Here is a 21803-nt window from a genome sequence, read left to right on the forward strand (position 1 = left end):
GTCTGCACATTATTTCCATGTTCATTATATAACTATAACTGTAATATGTTTCAGTAAACAGGTAAGAAAACAAAGCAGTGTCACGTCCAAATATATATGGATCCAACTGTATGTTGGTGTTTGAAAAGCATTTAATTTGTTTTTTCAGTCATGTTCTGTTTTAGTGTGGGAACTCTCAGTTAAAGTTTTATTGTTTAAAAAATTATTTAGTATCAGTTTTAGATTTGTAAATATTTAGTAAATTAGGGCGTTTGTTCAGATAAAGGTTTAAGACCTTAAGAAGAGGCGTTACAACACAAACACAACAGATTTTTGTGAGGACAGCTTTATTCACAGTCATATAAACGTATGCACCAACACGTCCTCATACTCAGTGTTGTGTGTTCACAAATTAACAAAAAGACTAAAACTAGAAACTTTTATTTTAGTTAATGTGCTTTTTTTTATTATTATTATTATTTTTTAAATACTATCGAACTGCATACTTAACCCAAATGTAAACTGTATTGTTTCCTCATCAGCACTTTTCTGTTTACATTTACAGCCACTTTATTAGGTACACCAGTTCAAAATTAGAGAACAGAAGATTTGACAAACTTTTTCTGGGTCTGCTGCAACATTTAGATAATAGGGTCACAATGTTATGGAGGTAAAACAAGGTCCAATCAGGTAGTAGCAAGGTATACCTTAAATTGGCCGGTGATTTTTGACCTTTGAAGTCATTCTGTAAACATGGTAAGATGAGGTACTTTTTATATCCCAAAAGTTTGTTACAGCAACCAAGACTTGGAAAATAAACATATCTCATAAAAACACAAAAAAACACAAAGGGAGCTCAAAAAAATAGAAAGAACGTGAAGAGCCTGTCCAGTAAGTGGTGGTGGGGAACATCCAGTTATTATCCATAACCACTGACCAGCACTGCAGTCAATCAGGTGACCTCAGTATCAGCTGATGGAGGAGTCCAAACAGTGTATTGATTCATAAAGCAAATACAAGACAGTAGTTTAGATGTTTGAGGATAGAATCATTTGGTCTAGTTTACATGTCTGTCCAGTCCTTCTGCCACTCCACAGTATTTAATGATATTTGTCACATCCTGTGTTATTATTGTTTGCTGTTTCAGTGTCCTGGCACCTGTTCTGGCTTCACAGCTGAGCACATACAGACCAGAGATGCTTGGTTTAACAGTTTCTTGCATTCATTCGTCTTTTCTACATTAAACGTTACGGCTGGTGTTGTGTGCATGTGCTCAGTGTTTTACCCAGCAGTAAAATATTAACAATCATATTGGTGTACGTCCCCAATGAACCAAATATAATAATGGCCACGAGACCTGGGTGAAAGTTTCCTGTGCTGAAAAATTAACTCATCCGGTTGTGAATGAAAAACAAACAATAAAACAGGATGATCCAAAGTCAGAGCTGTTCTCTCTGAATGCAGTTTTAAATCACAGAGTTTCTGAAGTAGATTCAGTTCTAATGCAGCGCTGATTGTCTCCCATCTGAGGTCAGAGGCCTGTTAATGGACTGTTGTCAGGCTCCAGACTAACGAGCATCTCTGCCTCTATCCATCTCCCTGCACAGAGCACTGCAGCAGTGCTATTCTGGAGAGTCGAGTAGGCTAAAGTGAAGGTCGTTAGAAGGCCGCCTGTGGTCCCTCTGCTGTCTGTCAGCCGTGTATGGGTGTATCCATCTGTCTGTGCGTGTGTTTGTGCATGCACATGCACCCTTTTCTTTGGGTTTGTGTGTGCGTGAAGTGCATGCACGGATGTGTGATGCACAGCAGATGGCGGCTGCAGCAGCGAGAGACTCACCTTGACTGTCCCAAAGACTTAATTTTGTCTCTCTGCAGAGTGTTTATCTGAATGCAGATAGCCCTGACACGCACATGCCGGTATATGTGACAGATTCCACCTGTTTCTGCTTCTCGGTGTCTCCAACTCTGCTTATGTGTGACTGCTTTGTGAATGTCACCCTAACTTAGTGTGACAGCACTGCAGAGGTGGAGTGAGTGCACTGGTGCTGCTTTCGCCACAAGATGGCGTAAGAGGACAGCAGTCTTGCTGCCGAGTGCTGTTTGGAAAGAATGAGCGTAATATGCTGCAGGTGTGTGACTTGCAGCCCGAGCACAGTGTGTGTTTTAGTGTGTTTGTGTGTCCAAGGAAGGAATCCGGTCTCAAGTTTCAGCTGATTCATAGTCAAAATCTTACAAAACAAAGCAGCTTCATTTTGTCTCATTTTGTAAACCTGAACTCGTACTTTAGTTTCAGATTTTCTCCTGATGAACTAAACAGTGAAGGCAAATGTTTGCTAAGTGCTGATCTTATCGCACTCTTGCTGGCCTGAAGCTGTGGAATCCAGGAGTGAGACGGCCAGGCAAATATCCCTGAAGGCTTGTCCATACTTTGATAAAAGTTGGAATTTCACTCCCCTCCTCCCTCTCCTCCTACTCCTCCTCTTCCTCCTTCCCTCACATCGCCCTTTTCAGATGCTCTGTACCATTAGACAGTGGCTCATTGTGTCGAGCTGCCCAGTGGACTGAGAGGGGGTTCAATTATCCGTGGACACCGTTAAAGCAGAGGTTGACACTGGGAATTCTCTCAGGCCCTCTCGGCATTGTGCTGGCTCTCGATGGGACAATGCTAACAGGTGGCAGAGCCTAAGCTACAGTGCTGGCTTAATCTTATAATTATGAACACTCCTGCAGGCCCAGATGAAGCGTGTGCTGTAAACAGATGTAGACAAAAGGCCTCCTCTTCTTTGCCCGAGGCAGCAGAGCAAACCGTTTGGGCACACACACCCAGCAGTTTAAACCTGACACTTCACACTTTTGGTGTTCTGTGTAGGTGTGTGAAAAAAAGCTTACATCACAAACAACATAGACTACAATTTGAACAACACTCAAAGGATGGACACGCCAAGTGCGTGTAATTGGAGATGCGTGTAGACAGAGAGAGGGAGAGAGGAATGAATGCAGGAGGGTGATTTTTTTAGGGAACAGACAAGCCAAGTCTCATGCCATGCTTTGAATCCAAGGTCAGTAGGGGACAGTGAGAGTTTACACAGTGGAACAGGGAGGGAGAAAGAGAGAGGGAGGAGTGAAAAGAGGGAAGAGAAACAACAGCAAACAGACTCAGAGGGGAAAAGATAGAGACCGAGAGGCATTGCAGGACAAACAGCTCTTTTACTTTGGGGGGGGAGAGGAGGCTTGCTGAGAAGATCAAATGACAGCAAACACAGGGGGAGAGTGAGAAAGTGGACGGAAAGAAAAGAGGCACCCATGAAGTCTCAGTCAGCCTCGAAACCCGGGAGAGGAGCGTCAAAGCCTGCCGGCCTCCTGGGAGAGAGTGCAGGTGTTCTCCTACATTAGGCCTGCCAAGTGCATGGCGATGCGTTCAGGGTACGAGGCGAGGGGGAGAAGAAGGTTCAGTCGGGCGAGCGGTCAGAGGAGAGGCGCCGGCCATGTGACGACAGCGAGGACGCCGGCCGTCTTCTGTTGTCAGGGCTCGTCTGCAGCCGGGGAGGAGAGGTACTTAGGAAATAGGCGGTCTTGCCACAGGTAGGTCAACACCCAGGAACCTGTCTCACCTGTCTGTCGTGTATATGTGAACATTTGAATATCATGTTTGTGGAACAGACGTGCAGATATGCAGATAACAGTAATTCTGGGAAAACTGTCGGACTGCCCATGTAGCTCTTGTGAACACCGAGACGTTTGACAAACTTTTTCCTTCGCTTTGGACTTTTAATTTCAAGTTAGTGATGACGGCTGATCGCGGGATGGTTCAGAACTTTATGTCATTGTAAATTTTTGGCATGGATTGCTATAAAGTTCCAGACATCCATTACCATCAGGCTTTGAACAGTCACGACTCCCAGATGTTATATCAGCACAGTGACAGTGGCGACAGTGGAAACAAAAAACTCAGTTTTAACAGGAAGAAAGCTGAAGGCCCAGGGAGAGGCCTACTTATATGTGCCATAAAAAGTATTAGAACATTATCTGTGATTATTATCACTGCACCTTGTTTTAAAAACATCTATTCAGCCGTTAGTGAACATCATTCTTATTTAATTGTTTAAATAAATCTAAACTAAATGTTAATTAACTTTCAGTTAAAAAATACATATTTTTTTCCACTTTTGCTTCAGTTGCTCAATTGTTCACATTTGCACTTTTTATTGGATGTTTATGGGTACATTTTTTGTAGACATTCGTTCCCCTGAGGTTAAAACCTCGGCTGATGTTTTTGGTATTTATGAAAATATGATGGTGCCTCGTGAAGAGACTGTTATGTGAAAATGTGGTGTGGACTAAGGTATTATAGTTAACTAAATCTAGCTGTGAAAAAAAAACATTGTAGTTAACAAAAATACAAAATAGACTTTTTAAAAATTATAAATAGCTACAATCAAATAAAGAAATATCCTTTTTTTTGGTATTTGTACATTTGGTAAATTAGCTTTAAATGAGCTTTTAAAAAAATCTGTTTAGATTGTAATATTCCTTTCTTGTAGGGATTTTGAGTTGTTGGGTTCACGTTTGGATTTTTATTTAAACTTTCCCATAAATTATTCGATGTTTTGTGGATACATACACTTCAGACATCCTGGAGTCTGAAGTCTAGTGAGAGAGGACTTTACTCTTCCTCAGCTCTAGCACCACCAGCAGGTCATCACTTCTTTTACTATTTCAGCATCTTCTGGGACATTCATGGTCCCGGGTCATGAATGCCCACGATTCCTATTGATCCCCTGACCTTGTATCTAAAGCTAGCAGCAGGCTGACATGTTTTGGCTTTTAGTGGATTGTCTTAACAGCTGTTGAACTCATATTATTTAAGAGACCCCCCAACTTTTCCTCTAGCAGCCTGTACCAGCAGGCCACATCAGAGTATCTGTTTGAAGCATTGGTGCACAGATTTCTGCAGTTAACAGATGGAAAATTAAACAGTAAAAAAATCAGTTTTGCTGTGAGATGGTGGCCCACTTTCTTCTTTTTCCATTAGGGTTAGATTCACTCTGTATTTTATCCAACACAGTGTCACAAATCTATTGATCATTCTTCTGATTTTTATGACCCCGTCCCTGTCTGCCCTCATATGCACTGATTCTTGTCCACATTTAGAGGTCGGAGCAGAGCACATCAGAGATCCAAGTTTGAGTTATGACCAAACACGGGGTTACTTTTTAGCCACTACTTCACATTTTTCTACGGTGCTGGGCTCATTCAGTTCAATTTCTCAACATCTATTGACTGCATTGCTGCAGAATTTACAAAACAACAAGAGATCTGGTGGACTGGTCATCACTGACCACTCAAAGAAAACACAAATGGTATATTTTCCTCTATAAACCCATTTATTCTCTTTCCAGTACCAACAGTTACCAGCTACGTTCCTCTGAGCGGTTGCACTTTTGACATGAAATAATTTAAATATCTTATGTTGTATTTGTAGCATTTTTTAGACGTTTCAGCTTTTATGTCTCCTATCTTAGTTAGGTCTTTTATGTAAGAGATCTCAGTTGGACTTCCTGTTAAAATAGAGGTAATGATAAATAATAATAAAAGACACACTTTATTCCAGATTTGGGAAATTCTTTCTATTTTAAAAGTAATGAAATAATAAGGCATTCACTCCTCCCACATGTAGTCATCCTTCCACTTTCCTCTTGGATCACAATCTTCTCCATTATCTTGTTTTTTAAAACTCAAAATAAAAATATTTTCAAAATAAAGGCGCCCATTGGCCGAACTGCACTGTGTTTGCTGCAAATTAGCATGCTAACACAAGGACCTCAGACTCAGTCTCAGTAAACATTTTACCGGCTGATCCTCTGTGTGCTTTGTGAAACCACAGTTGACCTTTGAACCCTTGTGGCTTTCTGTTTTTAATCTCTGTTTGCTCTGGTGTGATTTGCCTGACTCATGTACAGTATGAGAATGTGTGAATGAGCGAAGCGAAGCCTGTGGGTTTTCTTGGCTCGCTCCTCATGCCGAGAGATCCAAGTGAGAGCTCGCCTTATTCAGGAAGTGTTTTCGTTCTTTCTTTCTTTCTTTTTGGATTACATCTCTGGGCTGCTGGACTGTCTTTGTTTTCTCTGGCGTGACCAGAATGGCCACGCAGCTCTCGATGGCACAGACAAAAAAAAAACAAAAAAGCCAAAGTCATGTTGAGTTTTCGGCAAGTGAACTCAGAGACCTCGTTCATCTTTAAGCAGAGGATGGAAAAGTAGTTCTCTTTTAGCTCAGTGTGACATAACATGCTTAAATTATTATCACAGGAATAATTCAGATGTAATAAGTTTCACACTTCTGAACTGGCTAACGCTTTGAAGGGGCTTAATTAGGATGTGATAACAAAAGTGGGAAAGCTGGCAAAAGAGGAGATTCTGAATGCAGTTAATAAAACTACATAATCATACGGCATGCTGTGTTTGAATATAAAATTAAAGATCTGCATGTGTTCTGATGTATGTGATGCTCAGCTTGTTTACTCGGTTGTTTTCAGCACATTCAGGATTCATCATGTGTCTTTACTCTTATTTTATTTCACATTTTTACATTTTTTTAGCTGCTTTTCTCCGATCAGGCTCGCTGTTTTCATCTCTCTTTTATCTGTTCTCGTTTTCTTTACTTACACAGGAGACATTAATATCATTAAATTATTGATAAACTGGATTTATGGGGTTTATTATATCAGCTTCATTCTTTGTTCCCCGTTGTATCCTTTTTTGCACTGTGCCTTTGAATTATTCACCATTTCTGTTAACCATAATGTGCTTTATTTCCTTCTCAGCACCTGATTTTAATAACTCTTTCCACTTTGTCTTACACCACCACCTTCCCATCTTACCCCTCAGCAGGGAGAAGGCCCGTCTTGCGACCGACTCGGAGCTGGACCAGGACCTCAGCGACAGGCTGGGCCTGGGCAGCAGCGACACCCTGACCAACGGCAGCCATCGTGCCGATGTGGCAGCGGCCAAACGCCTGGCCAAACGCCTCTTCAACTTGGACGGCTTCAGGAAGTCGGATGTGGCGCGCCACCTCAGCAAGAAGTAAGCTGCTGCTTCACCTGCAGCACTTTGGATCAACTAAAAGGCTTCTTATGGAGCTCTTAGTACAAACTAATAATAATGATGATGATGTTTAATTACAGTAGTCCAGCCAAGAAGTAATAAATGCATAAACTAGTTTTTCAGCATCTTTCTAAGACAGGATGTGTCTAATTTTAGTGATCCTGAGATGGAAGAAGGCATACATACCCTGGTCAAACATGATTGGAGGCCAAGGTTGGGCTGCAAGGCAATCAAACTAATCCATTGTAGTTTAATTAAGATAGTTCAATGCAATGCACCAAGCATTTATGCTATATTCATATGCATCATGAATTATCAATAATAATTCAACAAAATCAACCTCTACAGTATTACTACTGCCACTAAAAAAATCAAAAATAACAATAAGAGGTTACTGCGTGTCATCATACTGTAAGATGAATGTAAAAATCTCCTTCCTGCTGCATCTTATGTTTATTTAATGAAAGCTATTAAACTGTGACCCATGTAAATCCAGTTTCCTGCACATTTATTACTCTGCTCCCCTTTAAAAAGCGCCGTGTTACAGCAGATCTGCATTCCTCCGCTGCTCGATCAGCCCGTCAGTCTGTCAGCTGCTTTGCTCGTGCTGATGAGAAAGAATTTGGGATTAAAGGGTTTTCTCGTTTTCTGACAGCTGCACCCTGGGAATCTCCTCCCTTTTTCTTCTCTGTGTTTCTGGCCTCCGGTCTGCATCTCAATCTGACTGTGCCAGTGCACGCCGACTGACTGACAGCCCAAACTGAGCCCATTCACCGAGCTGAGAAAGCTGCCATCCGAGTGTTTGACTGACACTCTGAGTTTTAATGATCGCTGTAGTTTCTTTGCTTCTTCCCGTGGTTATTTTCTCTCCTAATAAACCTGCGTATAATTCTACTGTGTCTCTGTTTCCTTATTTGCAGCAATGACTTCAGTCGCATGGTTGCAGAAGAGTATTTGAGTTTCTTCAATTTCACAGGCCTCACTCTGGACCAGGCACTGCGGTAAGAAATCACAGTTAAACCAGTTTTTACTTTGACAGAAACTCCTGATGTTAGATAACTGGAAAATGGCCAAGAGTTCCCCTAAAATCAACAAAGCGTTTGATTATTGGTGTAAACCTCTTTTCTCTCTGTGATGCTGATCCCAGTTAGAGAGAAAAACGGACATTTGATGTCTTTGTTTTCTTTTGTGGTCGCCCTCCTCTGGTAAACACTGCTCTCTAGAGGCCAGCTGTGAAATTGCATTGAAAGACTATTGACAGCATAAACATGCATGCTGTTAAAGAGGTTTATGTTTGTTATCTTTATTTATTAGATTTATTCATTCTGGGCATAAACTGAAAAACAACCAATACTGTGAGGGTTTTTTTTGTTTTGTTTTGTTTTCTTTATGAACTTTGCTCAAGAAAAAGTAATAATCTACAGGATTTAAAATCAGTGTTATTGCTGTGTAAAAATGTTCCATTCAAGAAAAAAGTCAAACATATTACTCTCTGTGCAAACTCCTTGTACTACAACATTACATATACAAAAGCTGGGACTTTAACTCTTTAACATTTAAGCTTCTAATCTTTCAACACCCCTGTTTTAAGGAAGTTCAATGTTTTACATATTGTTGCTTTAATTAATCTGCATAATAATAATTGGCATAAGAAATGTGGCAAACTGAGAAGTCTTAACAACAGAGCACCCACACAGAGATTGAGCCTGTTGTTCTACTCCAAACAGATAGGGGGAGCTCTTTATTGAACCCTTAAGCTATACTACACTGTGCTTCAGAGGGTCGCCTCATGGTACTACATTCTTTCCATCAACAATAACTGTTGCTGAATTTATTCTGCAGCATCAGCAAGAACAGTTAAGAGTCACGTAACCATAAACAATAAACATCTTAAACAGCAACACATATCCCCAAGGCATGATGGGAGATAACTAGCAACTCCCAACACGGCACAATAATAATAACAATTTATGTGTCAGAAATGACTCATTCATTTAACCTATCTGGATTGCCTGAAATTTTAAGGCAATGTTTGATTCAAGACAAACAAAAGCATATAAATATGTCAGACCTGCAATAAAACACAATTTCCAGGCTCAGGGACTAATATCTTAATTGAAACATTAAAAGCAAGAACATCCTGGTGTTAAATCTTTTGGAAATATTATGAACATATGAAAGTATGTATGTAATTTTTAAACTTAAAAAAAGACATTAGGATTATTTTACGTCAGTTTTTAAATTGTCACATGACTTTGTACTTTGTATTTAAGTAAATGTAAGAGGATTTTACACTAAGATTTCAAAAATCTAATTAAAGAACATTTTTCTGTTTCTTGAGTGAGAGCGTGGCGTCATTGTATGTTTGGCTTTCAGGATACAAACACAAAGACAGACTGCGTAAGAAAAAGCCTTTGATTATAGATTATCCAAAGTTCAATGAAGAGTCTGCAGGCAAAATTTGAACCAAATCCAACAGACACGATACCAGCACAGGTTAACAGACATTACAACAAAATACAAAATGAAGACGACTCTATGAAACACGCACAGAGGGTAATCTGGTAAGTGAACACAGCTGGGAAAAACTGTGGCACAGGTGAAGGTCATCAAATGACAAACAGGAAGTAAAACTACAGTAAAGGCACAGCAGACACACACTATCAAATTAAAACAGGAAGTAGGTAATAAACACATTCAGAAACATGAAGTAAGAGAAAATAAGCTCACCAATCATTTTCATTCAGAGAAAATGAATTAAAGTGTTCAAAAGGACAAAATCTACTTCAGAAGTATGTGACTCAGTCATTCCAGCATTTTCATGTATTAATATATTTTGGTGATGTGGTGGAACATGAAAATGATGAATTTCAGGAACATAAAGCGCCCTATTTATAAAAAAAAAAAAAAAAAAAAAAATTGATTATTTAATTTCGACACTTCTAATAAAGGACAACAAAAAAGTCTAAAATTAGACTCCAATAATACATGAGATGACTACGGTTTAAAAGAAAACACTTAAAATATAAAAAATCCAATTATATTTAATCTTATTTTACTTCATGCTTGAATTAGTACCTTCAGTCGCTGAAAACAATGATGAAGCTTTGAATGACTTTGTTTTTCCCTGCAATGTTGTTTTTTTCATGGAAACACTAAAGCTAGAAGTACAACTATTGTGTTTAAAAAAAAAAAAAAGAAAAAAGAAAAAAAAAAGAGTCTAATAAATTTAATAGTAATGTAACACTACATCTGTTATTTTACTGCAATTTAATGGTAAAAACAGTTTAAAACAGGTCATCTGTAACCATTTTGGTGTTTAGCAACCATCTGCTGACTTTGTGTTTGTGCTGCAGGACTTTCCTCAGGCAGTTTGCGCTGATGGGGGAGACGCAGGAGAGGGAGAGGGTGCTGTCACACTTTTCCAGGCGTTACTTGGACTGCAACCCAAAAGTGATACCATCAGAAGGTGAATGTTGGTATAAATTTATTTATGTATATATGTGTCTATGGGTTGTTGTTGGTTTTTTTTGCTTCCTATAGATTTAAATAGTCACAGCATAAATAAATGAGACGAAATCAGTAGATCAATAGCATAATGGGTCCTTTTAAGGTAATTTAGCAGGTGTAATAACCAAGTAAGATCATTTAATTTCTCACAGCAGCTGGTAAATTAATATGCATTTATTTAGTTAATGATTAATACATAAACAGGACTAATTGTAGTACCTGTGGTGTTTGTTTTGTGTAATGACTGCGGTGGCAGGCTAGTAAAAGTTAACAGCATATATGAAAGCAGTATTGTTCGCCTTAAAACCACCTTAGAAGGATACACTTGTAATTATGCAAGTTCCCAGTAAAACTAGTTTCATAATCGCAGATGAGTCATTTTGCAGAGAAAGCTAACACAGTGTTTCCACGTTTTAGATGCAGTTCACACTCTCACCTGTGCCCTGATGCTGCTTAACACTGATCTGCATGGTCAGGTAGGTATAATGCTCGAGTGTGTTTCAGTGAAGCTGGAAGTGTGCAGCAAGTGTGTAGGTGCTCACATGATAAACAAAGAAAGAGAGCTGTTTAAGAGCTGCGTTCTCCTCAGAGGCCCTTTGGATTAGCTGTGCGGAGTTTTTTTTTTTAGTATAAGACTCGGTTTGATCACCATCTCATCTGGGTCTGCAGGTCTGCCTGCTGAGCTCCTTTCTCCATCATTAATCTGCTGCTTTTATAATCAGAGCCTTCCTTTGGAAATCTGGGCCATTGGTGGCTCTTCTGTGTGATAGTGCAGCTCAGTGGATGAATGATTAATTAAAGTGGCTGCGAGGTGACAGGATCGGGGAGCGGCTCTTCCATGGAAGAGCACATCAGGAAAGTCTCAACACATTTTAACAAATTTAACTGTTAACTTTTTTGTGACTCTACCTGTTAATATTGGCGGTTCTTTTCTATAAATACCCTCTAATAGTGATTATAATTGGATTTGGTGTTGATTGGCAGGTCGGGTGCACAAGTTTTAATTTATTTTGGATTTTTCCAAATCAACCTAGAGTCAGAAGTACACACTCACTTAAATCTTTGAATAAATGATGATGACGGTTCTATAAATGTCTTTTAACCTGACAAGCCCGAGGCCTGTTAACTTCTCATTAGTGATCATGATTGACTACAACTGGTAGTTTCTTTTTACTGGAATAAAAATGATTTGTTTGAGAGCACTCAAGTCCAGACACAAGTCCAGAGAACTAATAAGGAGAACCACAGAGTTGGGAAGGTCTCTGGGAGATGTTCTCAAACGTCTGCAGATTCCAAGAGCATCAATTCACAGTATTGTTTATAAGTACAGGTTATTAGGACGTGTCACCACTTTGCTGAGTTCAGTAACCACCAAGGCTTAACCACTGTCCACAGTAAAGCCAGTTTTACATCCCCATGGACTGTGAAGTGATGTAAAACTTCAACACCTTCAAGTGACTGAAATTTGCATCTTCCCACATGGACAAGCCAGATGCTTTCTGGAGAAAAGTTTTATCATCAGACGAGACAAAGATTTAGGTACTTGGCCACAACGTCGAAAAATGTGGACCTTGAACGTAGTGAAAACCTGTGGACTATGATTAAAAGCTAGTTTTGTGTGACACCCTGACCAACCAACCAAATTAAACAAACTCTACCATGTCTGCCAAGAAGAGTGGACAAGTATCCGGCCAGAATTATGCCTGAGGCTCATTGGTGGCTACCAAGAGCATGTGGCCAAAAAATTAGGGGACATCTAACTAAATATTAGTGGGGATGTATGTATATATTTGAGCCTGTATGGGTTAGAGAAATTACAAAATAAGTTTATACTTGTGCATCTTGGTTTTTTAAAACTCATTAAACATGTATAATGTACAACCATTTCACCCTGAACGAAAGAAACAAAAGAAATTATTTAAACCCGAGAATGAGCGGATGTAAGACTCTGGCCACGACTATAAATACGGTCTATTCACTGAACTGTCAGAGAGACTTTGCCTGAAAAGTATCTAAAATGTAACCATTTAAATGAGAAACTATCTCATCAAACACTAACTCAACAGCGTTAATAATTTTGACACCTAACCAGTGATTTAATGCTTTTTGCATTGTCAGCTTCTCTCTACATCTCTATGACTTTTCATAGTCAAAGGGACACTTACAATAAAAATTTACATTTAATCAAAGTAGAAGGTACTTTGTGTGAAATAAAGAGGTAAGGAATGTGTGTTAGCATGAAATAATAAATATTAAATGTCTGTTATTTTTTCCAGAACATTGGCAAGAGGATGTCATGCACACAGTTCACTGGCAACCTGGAAGGACTGAACGATGGCCAGGATTTTCCCAAAGAACTGCTCAAAGTAAGCCAGTCTGAAATAGCACAAACGCACATGCTGTCATACGCAAACACACATCCCACATGAAAGTGAGCGGACTGCCTCTGCCAGCGCTGTATTGTCCCTCAAATACTGCGCGACTGAGCCTGGCTGTCTGGCTCGCGCTTGTTGCCAGCTGGCATTCACCTCATCTCCAGGGGCATCCAATCAGAAGGCAACCCCAGGCCCGCCACTTCCCGGTATGCTCCGGCTTGGAACCTTGGGGCTTGACAACTAATTGTTTCGTGGTCTGGAGACGAAGAGAGTGACACACAGCCGACCTCGGGGCATCTGTGTGTGTGTGACTTCAGCAGCATTAGATTAGCCTGTTAGCTTAACCCAGTTGAGCTCGGTCGGTCAGACAGAGGCCTGCAGGCCACATGACAGGGGGAAATAATCCAATCAGAGCTGGTTGCTTGTCCATTGGTGCTCATAATGATGATGCTGTTGATATAGTGTTGTCTGCAGAGCGGTCCATCAGCATGCCACGGGGCCCCTTAGTGCGAGTCAACAAGTTGCATTGCAGTATTTATAATGCATGAGGGAGCAAGTCCTTCTGCTGAACTGGCGGGAACCCTGAAATGAAAAGCCGAGCCTGTTATTAAGGGCAGATAGTATCCACGCTGAGGGCTTGTGGCTGCAACAAAACCAGTCATGCATTATCTCTTTTATTTATGCTTGTGGAAATCCAGGAACGGTCTTTTTAATCATGCATTCCACTTTCCACAGCCTCTTTTATTCTCTTTCTCTCTCAATGAGACTCTTTTTTTTTTTTACCCTGAAGCCTCTGCCTCCCATCCTCTGACTCTCTAAATGTTCTGCCTGCCCGCTCACTGCCCTGCTCCTTATCTCGGCTCCGTTTAGCTCCCGTGCAGTTTAATCTCTGCCTCTAGACTGAGTCTCATTGCCACCTTTATCTGCTCGCTTTCACCTCCATCCTGTTCTGCTCTGTTTTCTTGCCTCCCCTCTCCTGACCGGTCATCTCTGCATTTGTTCTCTTCTGGTTTATGTCATTGTTACCTATAATTTTACCATTTCAAATTCCAACTCAACAACTATCATTCTCTGTAACCATAAAAAGATGCAGGTTAGGGTTAAGACATATTTCACCGTGCTTCTTCTTTGCAAAGTGTATTGGAAATGCAACGCTAATTCAGTAGTTTGCCTTGATCAGACCAAGCGTTTATAGCTGCTGAAGTTAATGAAATCTAGAACTAAAATTTAAAGCTGCTCTTTTAGCTTTTGATATTTCTTTTTGCACCAAACCCCATTTCCTCTAGAGACTTTACTTTTTCCCTGGCAGCTATTATAAACAAGAACATGCATTTATCACAGCCGTTATAAAAAATGAATGACTATGAGTTTATTCACAAATAAAATTTTAACCATTAGAGAAAAAAATTATACACAGCTGTCCTACAGATATAGTTAAGTACAGCAACTTTAATAGCTGCTGATATTTACCTAAACTCCTTCTCTCCTATCAAGCTTTCTGAGTTCATTTAAGTCATTTCTTCCTCATACAAAATTCTTTAAAGGTGCCGGTATTTAAACCATTATTTAAAAAGCCATGACAAGCAGTCTTAGCAAATTATAACCCAATTTATAACTTACCTGATAATTTTAAGCGTTCCTGTCAGGATTTAAATTCATCACATTACAGAAACAGCCCTAGTGAAGAATAATCTCATCATGGCCTCTGACAGTCGACTCAGTGACCTCAGTTTAGGATTCAATATCGCTGACCACAATGTTTTACTACAGAGATTAGAACACACCGTCATTATTAAAGGTACTGTGCTGCAGTGATTTGAATCATATCTAACTTATAGACTCCAGTTTGTTCATGTAAATGGAGAGTCCTCTTCACACACTAAAGTTTTGGAGTTCCACAGGGTACTTTACTGGGACCAGTTCTGTTTACATTATACATGCTTCCCTTAAATAGTATCATTAGAAGGCAAAGCATACATTTTCACTACTATGCAGATGACACCCAACTTTATCTGAGAGTGAAGCCAGATGATATAAATCAACTAGTAATAACTTTATAAAGACTTAAAACCTGGATGACGTCTAATTTCCTGCTTCTGAATTGAGATATAACTGAGGTTATTGTACTCGGCCTTAAAAACTTAGAAATATGGAGTCTAAACAAATATTTTTCTGGATGGCATTACTTTGGCCTAAGGTAACACTGTGGGGAATCTTGGAGTTATTCTATGTCCCTAAATCCACATATTAAACAAACATGTAGGACTGCTTTCTTGCACTTGCACAATATCTCTAAAGATCCTGTCTCAGTGTGATGTTGAAAAAATATGTGCATTTATTACTTCTCAGCTGGACTACTGTAATTGATTATTATCAAGATGTCCTAAAAACTCCCTGAAAAGCCTTCAGTTAATCCAAAATGCTGCAGAAAAAGTACTGACAGGGACTAGAAAGAGAGAGCAGATTTCTCCTATACTGGCTTCCCTTCATTGGCTCCCTGTTAAATCCAGAAGTGAATTTATAATCCTGCTCCTCACATACAAGGTCTTGGAAAATCAGGCCCCATTTTATCTTAATGATCTATAGCACCATATGACTCCATTAGAGCACTTCACTCTCAGACCGCAGGCTTACTTGTGGTATTTAAAAGTAGAATGGGAGGCAGAGCCTTCAGCTTTCAGGGCCCTCTTCTGTGGCTCCCAGTTTGGATTCAGCACAGGCACTCTCTCTACTTTTAGGATTAGGCTTCAAACTTTCCTTTTTGATAAAGCTAGCTAGTTAGGGCTGGATCAGATGACCCCGAATCCTCCCTTAGTTATGCTGCAAGAGGCCTAGGCTGCTGGCGACTTCCCATGATGCACTGAGTGTTTCTTCATGATTCACCTCTTATACGCTATACCTGTTTATACATCACTATTGTGTTTAAAAATGAACAATTAAACTCTGTCTTGCTTTTTGTCCTCTCTCTCTCTGCTGTCTTCTCCTACCTCTCACCCCCAACTTGTTGCAGCAGATGGCTGCCCGTCCCTGATTTCATCCTGGTTCTGTCAAAGGTTTCTTCCTAATAAAAGGGAGTTTTTCTTTCCCACTGTCGCTGAGTGCTTGCTCATAGAGGGTTGTCTGATTTGGGGGTTTCTTTTTAATAATATAGGGTTTGTACCTTACAATGCAAAGCAGCTTGAGGTAACTGTTGTGATTTGGTGCTTTATGTATAAAATATATGCATAAAATATATAAAATATATGTATAAAAAGCTCAACAGGAGGAGGTGTAATCGCTTTCTGCCTTCAAAAATAATCAATAATATGCAGCCAATCAGCTTCCTCCACAGTATTTTGAATCTAGCAGCTTTGCATAATTCACACTTCAAACTAATCCTTCTTTTTCTTACACTGGGACATTTTTGCTCCTTTTCCTCGTCCCACTGACCAAACGTTCCTCTGGTTGGCCACTGCTCTTGAATTGTTTATTTGAACATCAGGTGGGTGAGCCATAGCTGACCATTATGGGGGTTACCCCTCTCAATGACATCATACAAATCCAAGATTAGAAAAGCCAGTCTGAAACAGAGTTATTAGAGCCGTCTGAAGTCTGTGTTTTTGGCTCGCAGGGACTACTGGTGCATAGGCTGACCTCATGAATTAAAAATGTAGCCATGTTTAATAAGAGCATTCACCACAACAGTACACTGTGTATCACGTAAAATAAGAAACACCATTGGAGGTCTTAATTTTGCTGCCACCCATTTTTATTTAGTCAGTGCATCTCTTACTAAATAAACACTGTAACTCGTTCAGGTTTTACTCACAAACAGTTACTGTATCTGTTCCCGGTAGCCTCTCATTCCTTTCTTGTTTTTTCCTGTCCTCCCTTTTTCTCTGTTATCGCACCATCATTTCCTGGTACAAAATGACCTTCTCTCTCCCTCCCCACCGCCATCTATGTGTTCCTCATTTCCTCCGTTCATTTTCTTATTTTCCCATTTCCCCATTTGTGGCTGGTGCTCGTGTTTGTATTTGCTGTAAATACATTAGAACACAGCTGGAGATACCCCTCATTCAGTTTAATTTTCAGCATGCACACGTGCTGTATTCCATTTGGTGTTCTAGGGTCAGAGCTTGTTTCTATTTTTCCACAGTTTTTTTTATTTTCCTGGCATCTTTTTCTCCTTTTGTGCCCACCTTTCCTTGCTGTATCTTCAGGTTTAACTGGTTTTTCCATAAAAATTTTTGTTAGTTTTGTTTCTTAGCATTTAATAGCAAAAAATCTGTTACTGTGTGTCGCACTGGGTCAATTTATGGATGCACCTTTCTAACCAGGCTTGCTAACTTTTGCTGATAACTTATCACTCCACCCTCTCATCTGAAGATTAAAGTGGGATTTGGCAGGTGGGGAAGCCTGTAGATGTGATGTAGCAGTGCAGTGCGGAGGAAAAATTACTTAGAAATAAGTCACAATCATTTGTATAGTGAGCTGCAGTATATATAGTATTCTGTGTGTATAGGAGATTTGCTGCTCTTTGTGGATTTAGCCAATAGAATTCAGGAATATTTAAGCAGATTTTGTGCAAGCTACTGTGGCTAAATTTCAACCTCAAGTCAATATAAAGCTGGTATCAAAAGTAGAATTTGGTAAGTCATTGTAATCCACACTGCCTTAATTTTAATCTCATGTCTAATTTTACTCTCACTTATTTCCTGTAGGGCTAGCTACATGCTGAAGTACCCCAACCACAGGTTTATAGGCATCTGCACCATGAAAACTCACAGGGATAAGAAGGAAAAAGCTGTAAGCAAAAATGTACAGGGGCCAGACCTTTAACCATTTCTTGTCAAAAAATGGTCAGCTGTAGAAAACTAACACGGTGGCTAAAAATGCAGAGTGCCAAAAAACGTAGGTGACATCACAGTGGTTAGCTTTTATCTGCAGTTTATAAAGCACAGCAATAAAACTGATAAATTACAAATTGCAAAAATATGTTTAAAACCTTTAGATGTTACTGAGTTGAATGAATCCTATAGTCATTAATATACTTTGTGCATATTATATGCAAATCTCATCCTGATCCCACAGTACCTTGTGTAGTGAATATGGAAGTACCTAGCTGCTAGCTACTACCACAGCTGTTGGATCTTAAACTACAACTTAAAGCAACCTTTGCAAAGATATTTTGTCATTTGGCGTCACATTGTGTCTCTTTATCATCATTTAAACAGCTTTCCAATAAGGAATACTGTCACCACACAGAGATCAATATTCTTTTTTAGCACAAAGAGCTGAATTTTATACCTTTAATTACTTTTAGGCAGTGGCATACACATTTTAGATATGTCGGGAAATATAAGCAAAAAGAGAGCCTTCATAAAGAGCAGTACAGTGTGACTCTTTAAAATGGTGCCATATGTCGCAGCTTTACTCCGAGGGGCAGAAACACTGACGTGGCACTGAGCCACTTTAGCCCTGTGGCTGAAACAGAAATCAGCTGCCTGGTGGACTGGAAAATAATGAGTGAGGCTTTGCATCCCCCTGACACCTCTTTCCACCTCTCTCCCTCAGGTAGACTACACTCCCTCTTTCATTGTCAATTAACTCATTTCTTCCTCTATTTTCTTTCTTTGTCTTGTTTTCTGGCTCTGCCTTCCTCAGTAACTGTGGCAGATTCTTCCTCTCTCTCTCAATTACTCCTCTCGACCCTCCCTCGCTTTCTCTCGTTTGATTAAACCCTATGATATGTTTCCTCATTACCACCACAATAGAGGAGCAGAATAGAGCAATCTCCTGAAGTGAGTGTGCGAAGCCTCAGCTCCACTGCCTGCCCTTACACTTTCCAGCACACCAATAACTCCCCGAAAGCCTTTTTATGTCAAGATATTTTATTTTTATTGCATTTCAACGGTAATAATGACACAGAAAGAGGCGAGATAAAGAAGGAGATTACATGAAACAAAGGCATTAACCAGGTATAAAATCAGGGGGTGGTGTTCCCAAATTGCAGTGACTATCAGTGGCACGAGTAAAGCTCCCAGACAAATGTAATGTAAGGTTTTAATGAACATATAAATATCTATTCCTGCATTAAATATGTTGCTTACTTTGGTTGATTTCAGTGCTTTTACAGCATTTAAAAGTATAATGGAAACATGAGGCAATCCTTTTGAATGTTAAAAGGCTTCAGGCAAATATCACATCGTTAGGTTGGGGTTTTTTTTAGCATTTACTGTATTTTTTTTATTATTATTATTGTTTTGATTGGTTGAGGCCTTAAGCAGAGCAGCATTAATTCATGTATTGGTTTGCAGGCCGTATGTCTGTGCAATCTGATAGAGTAAAAGAGTAAAAGGCTGAGTTAAATGTTTGGTCGATACGATCTCTGGTAATATGTTGATGCGCACACATTATTAGATCCAACATGTGACACGGTGGATGGATGCATTCAGCTTCAGCACACGCTTCTATTGCAGCGCTGGTGCTCATTTGTCTCAATCATTGTGGTCTCGTTCTGGGATTCGTAATGAGCCCATAAACTATCTTAATGTAGTCCAGAGGATATTTCCTCGCCGAGTTGCCCGCGCTGTGCTATCAGTCAGCGGGCATGTGACAGCTTGACAGGGTGCTCGCAGCTCGAGCACAGAGGCCAGTCAATTTAGTCAGCAGTGTTACGAATAAATTTTTTATCACATGTAGTTGCAGGAAAAACTTGGACATTCTGTATAATATTATTATATTATACGTGACATATCATATGTATTTCATATATATATTAAATATATCATATATATTTATTCTTTTGCATAAATAATAAAATATAAAAATAAAAAATATTATACTTTTCCCTAAATTAACTGATATCGTTCTCTGTGAGGGGGAAATGACAAACTGCAGGATTAACAGTAAATTTAAAGTGAAAGTAGAATGAGGTGTTTCTGATCAGTGAGATAACGATCCGGTGTTGTTTGAGGATGTGAATAATGGTGTGAGTCAAGTCGATTGGTGAGGAAAAAGAGAGTTTAGAGTTCACCAGGCAACAGTTAGACTAACTGTACAATTGAAGGGAATTCCACGGAAAGGGTCGACCAACAAAGGTCTTCACAAGAGCGAGGTCAGAGTCCGCGAGGTCACAGCAGCTTCCAAAGAAAGGCTTCAATCTAAATGGAGGTCCAGGGCCAGTAAGAATTTATTGTTGAACAAACTGATTGGCCAGCTTCAGGCTTCATTCGGGTCAATGATGGTTTTTCCGTCAATCGATTCACCGTGAAGCAAACTGGCTGACACCTATAATAAGTGCTTTCACCTTAAAATACCAATAAACATCATAAAGTTGGCTGTTCACAGCTCCATTTAAATTTACTAATAAATTGTGCTACATATTTAAAGATGAACCTAGCAGTATATAAGGTTGTTACATTTTTGTAGGCCAGTAAAAGTCTGATGTACTTGTTTGCGAGCCCAGTGGGGAGTCCACCATCAGCAGCAGCTATGGAGCGCATGGCAGGGCTGCAACGAGAAACCACTGCTCTCCAAAAAAACACAGCAGCCAGTGTTTAATTAGGTAAAGTTCATATATAGGCTTTTTTTTAACAGATACCAAAACAGAACTTTTTAGGATAGATGAGCAGCATTTTGTTAAATAGTGTGTCTCCTCTGTGAAACATGGTAATTAAAGGGATGATTTTTGATTTTTTTTTATCATTGATTGATGAATTCATTCTGAATTATGCATACATATTTTAAAGGAAATATCAGAAATGTTTTTCTTAAAACCAAAATAAAACCTGAAAAGAACAGTTGTCAAATCAAAAAGATGCTTTACCAACGAACGGTCAGAAAGAAGAACGAAGGTGATGTTTGGGAACGGTCAAATCAAAGCTCGGACTTCAATTGAGCTAAAATGTTGCAAAATGACTTGAAGTAAACAGTTTTTGAGGAAACACACCAACAGGCCGGAGTTTCGAGTATTTTGAGCAGTGAAATAGGCTAAAATAGGAGAGCAAAACATTTTTCCCTGTGAAGGGATTCACCTGGAAAACACCTGTTTCTTTCTCTTAAAGCCAACAGGGTTGATGCTAAGCTAACCAGCTATTGCCTGTAGTCTCATTAATGACCAACAGCAAATAACAAACCATTGCTTTACCTAAAAATTGAACTATATATTTTGGCTTCTTCGTATTGGTATAATTTGTTCACATTTACACCTAATAAATTTACTCATTTTGATCGGGGGAGACAAGATTAAACACGAGTATATGAGATTATATCACAACTCATGCTGAGGCATGGCTAAGGTGGTTTGGATGTGTGCAGAGGAGGTATAGTGGATGTATTGGACAAAGGAGGAAAACAGTGAAGGAGGATTGATGTGACGGAGGAGGATGCTAGGAATAGGGTGAGATGGAGACAGATGATCCGCTGCAGAGTTCCCTTAAGGGAACAGCCGAAAGAAGAAGAAGATTCATCTCTGTTGAATCTTTTGCCTTTGTTGTTGTTTTTGCAGTTCTGCAGTATTTGGACTACTTGTGCTCGTGACTGATAAGTGGTTCGTGTTTGGCCCATTAACACAAAACGAAATGATTAAGACTTGTGCTCTGAGTGCCACAGTGAGAACTCCATGTTCCCTCTATACTGGCCTGCATGGAAGCATAGCGGCTCTGTAGCTACTGTAGCTCCCTGCAGATTTTGAAGCTCTGGCTACTGGCCCAAGCTTGTGCTTCAGAGGAAGCTTTCTTCCTTTATTGTGAGGCTCAGAGATACATAGGTTTGCACTCCCTCTAAGTCTCTCTCTCTTCTCAACACTGCTCAGGGCGCAAAGCTTGAAGTGGGAGCTAATGATGCACTGAAG

At 39.7% G+C, this 21803-nt stretch overlaps 1 protein-coding gene across 4 annotated transcripts in view; it reads left to right on the forward strand.

Annotated features, from left to right (window-relative positions):
• The window catches only part of LOC134633634 (PH and SEC7 domain-containing protein 1-like), a 107995-nt gene that overhangs the window by 38963 nt on the left and 47229 nt on the right, over positions 1 to 21803 (forward strand). For 2 of the 4 annotated variants that reach the window (XM_063482543.1, XM_063482544.1), the window contains exons 6-10: positions 6867 to 7061; positions 8003 to 8083; positions 10439 to 10551; positions 11010 to 11068; positions 12869 to 12958. In XM_063482543.1, the coding sequence (XP_063338613.1) occupies positions 6867 to 7061; positions 8003 to 8083; positions 10439 to 10551; positions 11010 to 11068; positions 12869 to 12958 (538 nt within the window). Of the gene's footprint in view, positions 1 to 3148; positions 3562 to 6866; positions 7062 to 8002; positions 8084 to 10438; positions 10552 to 11009; positions 11069 to 12868; positions 12959 to 21803 lie in introns of those variants that run through there. The other 2 variants (XM_063482546.1, XM_063482545.1) reach the window with 2 other exon arrangements.

The sequence above is a fragment of the Pelmatolapia mariae genome, linkage group LG8 (assembly GCF_036321145.2).
Source record: "Pelmatolapia mariae isolate MD_Pm_ZW linkage group LG8, Pm_UMD_F_2, whole genome shotgun sequence".
Classification (NCBI taxonomy): Eukaryota; Metazoa; Chordata; class Actinopteri; order Cichliformes; family Cichlidae; genus Pelmatolapia; species Pelmatolapia mariae.